General features: G+C 39.3%; 1 protein-coding gene and 1 non-coding gene across 2 annotated transcripts; one reads left to right on the top strand and one right to left on the bottom strand.

Annotated features, from left to right (window-relative positions):
* The first annotated feature begins 6,435 nt into the window (after positions 1–6,435).
* On the top strand, positions 6,436–6,804 carry LOC111437770 (uncharacterized mitochondrial protein AtMg00810-like). Its single transcript, XM_023075835.1, has one exon. It carries the CDS (start codon positions 6,436–6,438, stop codon positions 6,802–6,804), a length of 369 nt encoding a protein of 122 aa, XP_022931603.1.
* Positions 6,805–7,621: 817 nt separating this feature from the next.
* LOC111437817 lies at positions 7,622–7,761 on the bottom strand. Its single transcript, XR_002709500.1, has one exon. It is a non-coding gene; the product is annotated as a small nucleolar RNA Z247 (small nucleolar RNA).
* Between the last annotated feature and the right edge of the window lie 4,339 nt (positions 7,762–12,100).

Raw genomic sequence — 12,100 nt, 5'->3', positions numbered from 1 at the left:
GTTTTTTTTTTTTTTTTTTTTTTTTTTTTTTTTTTTTTTTAATTTTAAAGGTAATTTTTTTATTTGTTTACTTATTTATTTATTTTTATGTTTTTGGGCTATTACGCCTTCCATGTCTGCCCACGTAGCCATGACTTCGCCAAAACGTCATACTCTTGAAAAAAGAAGAAGAAAAAAAAAGAAGCAGTAAAGTAGTACTACAAGGCAAGGGTTTCGGCATGTCACGGGCATGCGGCCATGGGTGACATGCCTTGGACAAACATGACCGTGACACTTAGCGTACTCAACCAAGAGATAATAAATTAACAAAGGTATGGTGAAATACTTATAAACATATTAAAAATGTCAGAGTTCGCAATTATGCACTCGTAAGTTGTAAAACTGAATAATATGCTAAACCGTAAATCGTTATGTTTTTTAAGCTTAGCTATCATGTAACTAGGTCAATTAGGCTCGTAAACATGATTTCTAATGTTTTTTTTTTCAATTTCCTAGTCGAACCCAACAAGGATCACAATTTATGATTTCTCAAAGATGGATGAGTTAAAATATAAATGGTATAAGGAGAGAGATATAGCTTGAAGTTTTTTTTGGAATGACTCGAAATTTTCTACTTAATTCAAAGTCGCTACTGTAACATTGAATGCGAAAGACTTCATTTAAATTCCATAAATCATATCCTTAATCTTAAAACACAACCATGAACTTACGCGTGTTTTGAAAACATTTTTTTAAAACGACACAACAAAAGACTAAATAAAATAAATAAGCGTTTAAGTTAAAAAACATCCTATTCTAGCCTAAGTCTAAGAAAATAAATACCACTATCTTATGCATGTGCCATGGTCTCGAGTTGCGATGCCGTCGTCAGCCATACAAGAATGTCTTGCCTTAACCTGAAAAATGTATCAGTACATGTCTTGAGTATTTAAAGAAATTGACCTCATTATTGCGGTTAAATGCAAGAACATGCGAACGCAATGATGGGATCTATTCTTTCAATCTATTTTCCTACGGTACTGTCCTAACGGGTAATTTGGACGTGTACCATATACTCTACACACAGCCCATACGTGCGAGTATGGGCTCACCAGTCAGTTCGCACACCGTTAGGCCACTTTCTTTGTCGGGCGAGCATACTCTAGGAGCTCCTTAGGCCGGACACCCGTTAGAACTAGTAACCGTCAATGCAGCGCTATGCAAAACATAACGATCGTTGTCCTGCTATTGGATGTATGCGTCCGTACCCTCGTGATGGAATAGGGGTATCCCCCCAATGCATGAGCACACATAATGCATGAGGTCCCCAATATTTCTACTTTTATCATTAATGAATATAACCCCGCTATCATCTTTCTTGCATAACACGTAAGACCATAATTGTGTTTTCTAGAGAAGAAGTTGTTTTAAACGTTTTTCGAAGTTTACGTTATAAATGATGTTCAAGTAAGAGTTATATTTCCGCATTATAGATGAGCATGAGACGTTAGTGGCGACTCTAGATATGTGGAAATTTAGGGTCGTTACAGCACAAAACACGATGAGCAATTCCAAGAGAACGAAAGAATGTGTTGTGAATTTTTTGATATTCCCACCCGAATCAGACTGGACACACTTGATTTTAGTATCCAGGAGGCGTTCAACATGAGTTTGGAACTAAAAAAGTATATGAAGAGTTTCTGTACGATCATGCATCAAATAGATCCACGAAAATTTACTGAAATCATCAATGAAGTTGATATAATACTTAAAAACCCCAATAGATGGAGGTGTCGGACCCAAAACATCCAAAAAATTAGTTCCAAAGGTGACGAAGACCTATGAAAAGAACTGGTGTATGGTAACCGATGACTTTTTAATATTTGACACGCATTACAAACTGGAAAAGGTGTCAATAGCACACAAAATATAATTGAGACGCAAAATTGACTTTACTACTTCAGATGAAAGATGTCCAAGACGTGCATGCCATTGAGCGTGAGTAGTAGATCTGCTCACTAAGGTGTGCTTGAGATCATTGATATCAAATGGCTTAATAGGATAGAGACCAGACTCACACCTCCAGTCTAGAAGACTTTTCCTCGATCGTTGATCCTTAATAGAAAATTTTTAAGGATGGTATTCAAGAATACGTCATTATCACAAAAAAATTTATGAATGGAAAGAAGATGTTTGAAAATTTCAGGCACATCCAAAATATTACGTAATGCAAGAGGACGAGTAGCACTATTAATTGAAGAATGACCAGTGTGCAAAATCTACAAACCTGATCCATTGCTGACTTGAACTTGTTCATTTCCATGATAGCGTTCACGCACAGCGAGACGATCCAGGTCACTAGTGATATGATCAGTGGCGCCTGTTTCGCTGTACCAATTTAGATCAATCTTATTAGAGAAAGTAGCTACCAGTGTCGCAAAAGAAGGTTCATCTTGATAGGACTCATCCATCCTACGTCAGCAGCAAACGATAATATGCTCCACTTTACCACAGATCTGGTAGGAAGGATGAGCAGAAGGGTCACGAAAATCATCAGCAGGACGAGAAGGCGCGCCACTTCGAGAACGGCCACAACCACGATCCCTACGCCCACGGTTCTTCTGCTGACCACCACTATTAGTTATAAAATTGTTTTTTATTTATTTATTTTTTTTTTATAAGTTTTTGTTAACAATAACTGTCAGTATTTATTTTATTTTATTTTTTGTTTATTTCTTCCTAAAAAAAGGCTAGGGATACCGTGTCAGGAGAGGTGGAAGAGTGGAAATAATTTTTAGGAAGTGGAATTAGTGGAAGGAGTTGTAGCTGATTTGTAGCAAGAAAAGTGTTATTTTTTTTTAAATTATTATATAAGGAAAATGGTGTCGAGTAAGTAATACACCACAAAAAGAAGATAAAATTAATTTGTGTGTCTTTGCTCCTCTCCCCTTCTGTTATTTTCTTTCAATTGGTATCAAAGCTACAAGATCAAGGCCTATTTCCAATCATGTCTCACCTAGAGATTGAGCGGTCAAGAAGGGAGAGAGATCAAAAAATGAGACAAGAATCGAGTGACAGGAGCCAAAGCACCTGTGCAATAGAATATGATGCCTCAAATACCCGATGTTATTTTCTTCTAAGTGAGTGTACGGATTCAAGAAAATGAGGAATCTGTCACATTCAAATACCCGATGTTGACAAAATGCAACTATGCAGCTTGGGCGATTAAGATGGATATATTTATGATGACACAAGGTGTTTGGGAGGCAATTGAATCACCCGAAACAGTAGATAACCGTAAAGATTAGATGACTTTAGCAGCTATTTATCAAAGTATTGGAGAAGATACGTTGCTACAGTTGGGTGCCAAGAAAATGACCAAAGAAGCCTGGATCATGTTGAAAAATATGAATCTAGGTGCGGAAAGAGTGAAAGAAGTTAGAACGCAGACTCTCTGGCAGAAATTTGAAGCGTTGAGATGGGTGATTCAGAAAGTATTGATGAGTATTTGGAAAACTCACCATTATTGTCAACAAATTGAGAGGCCTCGACAATGCTGTGGATGATATCCAAGTAGTTAAGAAACTTCTACAATCCACCTTTGCAAAGTTTCTTCAAATCACTTCAACGATTGAGGAGTTCAGTGATCTCAAAACAAAATCAGTTGATGGGATTATTGGATCACTCAAGGCACATGAAGAAAGGTTGCAAGAGTTTGGAGAAAAAGATGAAATCGTTCTCCTCACTCGTGCCGAATGGAAGGGACGAGAGAATGCAAAATCCTTAAAGAAAGAAGGGAAGGATCAAAGCAGTTTGAGAGGAGGCAGGGGACGGGGTCATGGAAGATGGAGAGACCGTGGGAGAAGTGACTAGCATCGAGGAGATGAAGAACAGTCACAAACTCAAAAGAAGAAGTTTGACAAAAGTAAAATTAAATGTTACAGGTTGCAGCATATGAGACACTTCGCATCAGAGTGTTCCACAAAAGACGAACAACTCAACTTGATAGAGATGCAAAAGGATGAGGAGTCTTCACTTCTGATGATAGAGGCATGTGAAATTAGAACCACAAGTGACAAAGAGCCTAACTTTGTGATGCTGAATGAAACTATAGTGCCGCCACCAGCCAATATTGGAGCTGAAAATTCCTGGTACCTAGATACTGGAGCAAGCAACCACATGTCAGGAGAAAGGAGGGTGTTTCATGAGCTCGACACATCTTTTGTTGGAAAGGTACATTTCGGTGATAACTCTGTAATAGACATTTGTAGTCGAATAATAGTGCTCTTCAAATGCAAAACCGATGAGCACTTGATCTCATCACAAGTCTATTACATACCCAAACTCAAAAGCAATATAATAAGTTTGGGACAATTGGACGAGAGTGAAAATAAAATTGTCATAGAGGACAATGTGATGAAGATATATGACAGGGCCAGGAGCTTGATTATTATGGTGACCAGACAATCTAACAGATTGTATGTAGCAAAGCTGAAGCTTGCGGATCAGGTGTGTTTAATGACAAATATCAGTAACGATGGTTGGCTCTGGCACGCGAGGTATGGACACTTGAATTTTCACTCTTTAAAGCAATTAAATGACAAAAGAATGGTTGAAGGGTTATCGAAAATCACTTAGGTCAATCAATTCTATGATGGGTGTTTAATTGGAAAACAACATAGGACTCCTTTTCCGTGAACAGCAACATATCGTGCGAAGGAGTCATGGATCTCGTCCATGGAGATCTATGTGAACCTATTTCGCCAATGAATTATGGAGGTAACAAATATTTTATGTTACTCGTGGATGATTTTTCACAACTTATGTAGGTTTTTTTGTTGAAAAACAAGAATGAAACACTGGTGGTATTTAAAAAGTTCAAAATCAGTGTGGAGGTAGAGAAAGGCAAGAAGATGATGAGCTTTAGAATGGACCGTGGAGGAGAGTTCGTATCTACTGCTTTTAAAGACTATTGCGAGAATGAAGACATGAAGAGATTTCTTACTGCACCATTTTCACCACAACAAAATGGCGTAGTAGAAAGACGTAATCGAACGGTTGTAGAGATGGTCATATGTATGTTAAAGAGCAAAGAGATGCTTGCAAAATTTTGGGGAGAAGCTGTCAAAACTGCAGTGTATATTCTGAACAGATCGCCAACAAAAGGAGTTGCAGATGGTACACCGTATCAAGCTTGGTTTGACAAGATACAGAAGGTTCATCACTTTAAAATCTTCGGGTGTCTTGCTCATGCCAATAATACATATTCACACCTTCCTAAACTTGTTGATAAGAGTGTGAAGACAATTATGTTGGGATATGAAGATGGAACCAAAACTTACAAACTATTTAATCCACATAAGAACATAATTATGGTGAGCAGGGATGTGAGGTTCGAAGAGGAGAAAAAGTGGTATTGGGAAGAAATCACAAACAGTGATGATGAACAAAGGGAAACTTTCATTGTTCAAATTTCAGAAAGAAAGGAGAGGAATATTGAACAAATCGAAGTTGATCTAGATGAAAGGCAAAGGAAAAATTCGTCCTCAACTTTATCAACGTCAGACAGTACCTCAAATGCATCATCATCAAGCTTGTCGAATCCGAAAAAGTTCAGATCTCTTGAAGATATTTATAGAGAAACGAACGAAGCAGAGGAGAAAGCAGTGGGCCTTTGTTTTTTTTCTATAGAGGAGCCAAACTCATATGAGGAAGCTGCTAAGAATGAAAACGAGAGGAATGCCATGAAGTCTGAAATTCTCTCCATTGAAAAGAACAGAACGTGGGAACTCGCAGATTTTTCGAAAAATCATAAAACAATCGGCATCAAATGAATTTTCAAATTAAAGAAAAATTTAAATGGAGAGATCATGAAACATAAGGCGAGACTCGTGACAAAGGGATATGCACAACAGTTTGGTGTAGATTACAGTGAAGTATTCGCACCAGTGGCCAGGTTAAAAAAATTGAGATTAATTCTTGCCTATGCAGCAATTAAGAACTGGGAAGTACATCACATGGATGTGAAGACAACTTTTTTGAATGATGAGTTAGCAGAGGAGGTGTATGTTGTTCAACCAGAAGGGTTCGTTGACAAGGAAAATCCAAACATGGTATTAAAACTACTTAAAGCCTTGTATGGATTAAAACAGGCTCCGAGGGCCTGGAATTTTAAACTTAATCAATGTTTGCAGTCACTTAGTTTTGTTAGATGTCCACAGGAATATGCTCTCTACAAGAAAATTAATGGAGTTGAAGCAATGATAATTAGCATATATGTGGATGACTTAATCATAGTCGGCTCAAACAAACAAGTTACAGCTCAGTTCAAGGAAGAGATGCAACAGAAATTTGAGATGAGCGATCTTGGACTTGGGTATTGAGGTACGACAAAGCAGTGAATCAATCACTTTATGTCAGGCCGGATATGCAAGAAAAATCCTAGAGAAGCTAGGAATGGGGAAGTGCAATCCTTGTTCGATTCCCATGGAACCAAGAATGAAGATGAGCAAACATGGAAATGGAGAACCTGCGGTTGACAAAACACTTTACAGAAGTGTTATTGGAAGCTTACGCTATCTGGTTAATACTCGGCCCGACATAGCCTACTCACTTGGTGTGATGAGTAGATACATGGAGGCACCAACAACTTCACATCTCACCGCAGTAAAACAAATATTGAGGTATGTGAAAGGTACTCTAAGTTTTAGTTGTGTTTATAAGAAGCTGTCGAATGTGGAGCTAGGAGGATTTAGCGACAGTGATATGACTAGGGATATTGCTGATAGGAAGAGTACAACTGGAGTGTGTACTATTTTGGAGTAAATCCAATAACTTGGGTATCACAAAAGAAGAAAGTGGTGGCTTTATCTTCATGCGAGGTTGAGTATATAGCCGCAACTTTTGGAACGTGTCAAGGAGTATGGTTGGATAGGATTTTGAGGAACATCAGTTAACTGCAAGTAAAACCCAAGCTTAATGTTGATAACAAGTTAGCTATAGCGTTGACAAAAAATCATGTTTACCATGATCGAAGTAAGCATATTGATACCAGGTTCCATTTTATTCGCCAATGTGTGCAAACTGAAGCTATTGAACTTAAATATGTAAGCACAGATGAACAATTGGCGGATATTCTGACAAAGTCGTTAGCAAGACAACGGTTCCTCGAGTTAAGAGAGAAGATTGGCTTGAAGAAAGTCGATTCAGCATAGTTAAACAAGTTTAGAGGAGTGATTGTTAGTTATAAACTTTTTTTTTTAATTTATTTATTTCTTTTGCTTCGTAAGTTTTTGTTAAAAATAGCTGTGAGTATTTATTTTATTCTTTTGTTTATTTTTGGATAAAAAAAAGGCTAGGGATATCATGACAGGAAAAGTGGAAGTAGTGGAAGAGTAGAACTAATTTTTAGGAAGTGGAATTAGTGGGAGGAGTGGTAGATGATTTGTAGCAAGAAATGTGTTATTTTTTTATTATAAAAGGAAAATGGTGTCGAGTTAGTAATACACCACAAAAAGAAGATAAAATTAGTTTGTGTCTTTGCTCCTTCAACCCTTCTGCTATTTTCTTTCAACCACAGCCAATATAATTGGCCGAAGATCCAGGATTTAACTAAAGTTCAGCCTGGTGTTGTAGTTGGCGAGGTTCAAACGCCATTAGATGTGCAAACACATCATCAAGCATGAGAACTTCACTCTTGGTAGTCATCGAGGTGACGAAGTGATCATAGTCAGGGTCAAGACCAGTGAGGAGATATGTGATCACGTCATCATCTCGCATAGTAGAGCCGACGGCAGCTAGCTCGGTGGCCAGCCCTTTGATCTTGCGAGAATAATCTGCAGCAGACAGATCGCATTTCTTGGACATGGCGAGCTCAACACGAATCTAAACAGTATGAGCACGAGTTGACGACGAAAACATCCGCTGCAGGGTATCCCACGCCTCCTTGGACGTAGTAGCAACAACCACATCGCGAAGAATCTCCTCAAACATGGAGGAGAGAGGACCGCAAGGACCTATTAATTCTGATCATACCACCGATCATAGGCCGGATTAGAGACAAAATCAACATTAGTAGCAGTTAGGAAGGGACAAGCTTGACAAGTGCGGCAATGGTGCCATCGAGGTAGCCCATAAGCTTTGTACTCCGTGTTGGATCGGTATGGCAACCCTAGAGGGGGGGTGAATAGGGTTTTAACGATAAAAGTGTTTAAACGTGATTAATTTTTCTAATGATGAAACTTTTTACAAATAAGTAGAAGATGATAATTACTATAACAAAGTAATTCAAGTCAAAACAATAATCAAGTAGAACATGCAATAAATCACAATAATAATTTTGAAATTAAATAGGAAAGAGTTAGAGAAAATGACACCGTAGTTTTATAGTGGTTCGGTCAAACTCGACCTACTCCACTCCCCAAGCGCCTCTTGGGAATTTGAATAAAGAACTTTCTCGACTCTTTCCACGGATCTGAGCCAAACCGCTACACCGCTCTTTTTACAAGTTCATGAGCAAACTCAATTCTTTCCACGGCGTAGGATCAAACCGATACAAGTATTTGAGTTTGATAATAACACACCACAACTCTCTCAAAGAGTAGATTTACAATTTGGGATACTCACAACTATTTCCTCACAATATAATAATAATCCCTCTCAAGAATAAGATGAAAAGAAATAAACTTGTAAGCTTGGAGAGAGCAACAAACAATGGAGACTTTGAACAAATGAGGATCGGAGAATGTATGTAAGTTGTGTATTTTAAAATGTGGGGGAAGATGAGTTTATATGGAGGAGAAAAGTGGCAAAATGTAGGATTGAATATTGACCATTGGATTGTGTTAGGAATAATGGAAGGTGGAGATTAAAAGTAAATAAATAAGAAAATTTTCTAAATTCATTTATTTCAGAATAGTAATATAATATAATAATAATAAAAAGTTATGTGAGTAACGGTCAAATGAAATTCAAAATTTATTATAAATATAATAATAAAAACTATGTGAGTAACTACCAAAATTTTAAAATATAATAATATAATAATATGATATAATAATAATAAAAATCGATGTGAGTAACGGTTAGATTCAAATTTATATTTTGTAAAAATAACTTTATTTAAAAATATAATAATAAGAAGAAAAAAAACTCCACCATTTGTTACTCTCCCAAAATTATAAATGTCATACTTTCATATATTTTGATTTGTCCATCATTTTGATTTTGCTGACACATCATCACGTCGGGTATGTTGTCTCGATTGTAATTTCTTCGTTTTAGCTCTGATTTGAGTAATGGAAAAGTCGTTGAAATCGTTATTCCCGACCTTATACTGTGGACAGTTCAAAATACTAAAAATAGTTAATAATTAAAAGTAGGTTTGTTATCATCAAAACATCAATTAATTGATTGAAATTAATTAAAGTGAGATCAAGAGCGTCAACAATCTCCCCTTTTTTATGATGACAAACCATTTCAAGAAAAATTCATAAAAATCAAGGTAATACACCATCCATGTAATAATACCAATACATGCTAATATATTATCATAAATTTTACTCAAGCATATTCTCTCTTATATTAATGCCTCGAGAAATTATGAAACATCAAACAAGTAAATGATTCATAAATAATAAAACAACAAACTTAGAACAACAAATTTAGAGCATATTTTTCTTAATTTTCTCCCCCTTTGTAATCATAAAAAACAACAATGGAAAGAGAATACATTTAAGAATGACATAATGGCTCCCCCTAAAAACATGCATTCAAAAATTATAAAATTCAAGATATATCACAACCAATAATACCAAGCTCAAGCCTATTTTTGCAAAAATTTTCTTGATTCAATGGCTTGGTGAAAATATCGGCTAGTTGATTATTAGAGTTTACAAAATCAAGAATAATATGTCCATTTTGCACATGCTCTCTAATAAAATGATGTCTAATGTCAATATATTTAGTTCTAGAATGATGAATAGAATTTTTAGTTCAATTAATAGCACTCGTTGTTAGGTTATGAAGCCGGATACTTATTTATAGCTTGGTCAACGGTTATATCCGGTAAAGCTATATTTAGTAGAGCTATATATAGTAAAGCTATATATGGTAAATAGCTATATATAGTAGATGGCTAAATCTGGTAAAGCTATATATAGTAAACTATACCATATATATATCTGGTCCCGTAGAGCTTCGAAGATGTACTTTCTATTCTCTGTACTCTCTCTTGTTGTACATACCTGAAATCATCAAATAAAAAAATCCTTTTAGCCAGAGTTCTCCTTGCAATTTTCTCTATCCTTTTCTTTGTGTTCATCTAGATCGAGTGTGTGTGTTGTTGTGCGATCCTAACAACTGGTATCAGAGCTAACGACTGTTATCGATCCTAACAACTGGTATCAGAGCCAGGTTGAAATCAGAGCCGGGCGGAAGTCAGAGCCGGGCGGAAGTCAGAGCCAAGCGAAAATCAGAGCCAGGCGGAAGTCAGAGCAAGGCAAAATTCACCACGATCTGTGAAGATGGAAAGTTCAAAGATTGGAATTGAGAAGTTCGATGGATCCGATTTCGGTTTCTGGAAGATGCAGATTGAAGATTATCTGTACCAGAAAGATCTTCACGAACCTCTGTTGGGGGTGAAGCCGGAAACCATGACCACGAAACAATGGAAGCTCAAGGATCGACAAGCCATAGGGATGATCCGGTTGACGCTATCCAAAAACGTGGCGTTTAACATCATCAAGGAGAAGACAACGTCAGATCTGATGAAGGCGCTGTCGAATATGTACGAAAAACCATCGGCTATGAACAAGGTGTATTTGATGCGGAGATTGTTATGAGTCCTTGTGAGAACTACGTTACGAGCAAACAGAAACGAGTTAGCTTCACAAAGACTGCTAGAGAATTGAAGGAAAGTACCGGAAGCAGCGTCGCTGAATCTCCCGAGAGGGGGTTGCGTCGCAGAAACTCCAAAGGGGGTTGCGTCGCTGAAGCTTCAGAGGGGGTTGCGTCGGCCGGAAGCGTCGCTGAAGCTCCAGAGGGGGTTGCGTCGTCCGGCAGCGTCGCTAGAACTTCAGAGGGGGTTGCATCGTCCGGAAGCGTCGCTGAAGCTCCAGAGGGGGTTGCGTCGTCCGGAAGCGTCGCTGAAACTCCAGAGGAGGTTGCGTCGGCCGGAAGCATCGCTGAAACTCCAGAGGGGGTTGTGTCGGCCAGAAGGAGCGTCGCTGAAGCTCTAGAGGAGGTTGCGTCAGCTGGAAGTGTCGTTGAAACTCCAGAGGCAGTTGCGTCGGCCGGAAGCGTCGCTGAAACTCCGGAGAGGGTTGCATCGCTGAAACTCCAGAGGGGGTTGGGTCGGTCGGAAGCGTCGCTAAAACTCCAAAGGGAGTTGCGTCGGCCGGAAGCGTCGAAGCTCCAGAGGGGGTTGCGTCGTCCGGAAGCGTCCCTGAAGCTCCAGAGGGGGTTGCGTCGTCTGGACGCGTCATTGAAGCTCCAGAGGAGGTTGCGTCGTCCGGAAGCGTCGCTGAAGCTCCAGAGGAGGTTGCGTCAGCTGGAAGTGTCGCTGAAACTCCAGAGGGGGTTGCGTCGTCCGGAAGCGTCGCTGAAGCTCCAGAGGAGGTTGCGTCGTCCGGAAGCGTCGCTGAAGCTCCAGAAAGGGTTGCGTCGTCCAGAAGCGTCGTTGAAACTCCGGCGGCGGTTGCGTCGCTGAAACTCCAGAGGAGGTTGGGCCGGCCGGAAGCGTCGCTGAAACTCCAGAGGAGGTTGCATCGATCGGAAGCGTCGCTGAAACTCCAGAGGAGGTTGCGTCGGTCGGAAGCATCGCTGAAACTCCAGAGGGGGTTGTGTCGGCCGAAAGGAGCGTCGCTGAAGCTCTAGAGGGGGTTGCATCGTCCGGAAGCGTCGCTGAAGCTCCAGAGGGGGTTGCGTCGTCCGGAAGCGTCACTGAAGCTCCAGAAGAGGTTGCGTCAGCTGGAAGTGTCGCTGAAACTCTAGAGGAAGTTGCGTCGGCCGGAAGCGTCGCTGAAACTCTAGAGGGGGTTGCGTCGCTGAAACTCCAGAGGGGGTTGGGTCGGTCGAAAGCGTCGCTAAAACTTCAGAGGGAGTTGCGTCGGCCGGAAGCTTC

The sequence above is a fragment of the Cucurbita moschata genome, unplaced genomic scaffold (genome assembly GCF_002738365.1).
Source record: "Cucurbita moschata cultivar Rifu unplaced genomic scaffold, Cmos_1.0 Cmo_Scf00066, whole genome shotgun sequence".
NCBI classification, from domain to species: domain Eukaryota; kingdom Viridiplantae; phylum Streptophyta; class Magnoliopsida; order Cucurbitales; family Cucurbitaceae; genus Cucurbita; species Cucurbita moschata.
Note: the sequence above shows the minus strand (reverse complement) of the source record. Positions and strands in the feature narration are given on the sequence as shown.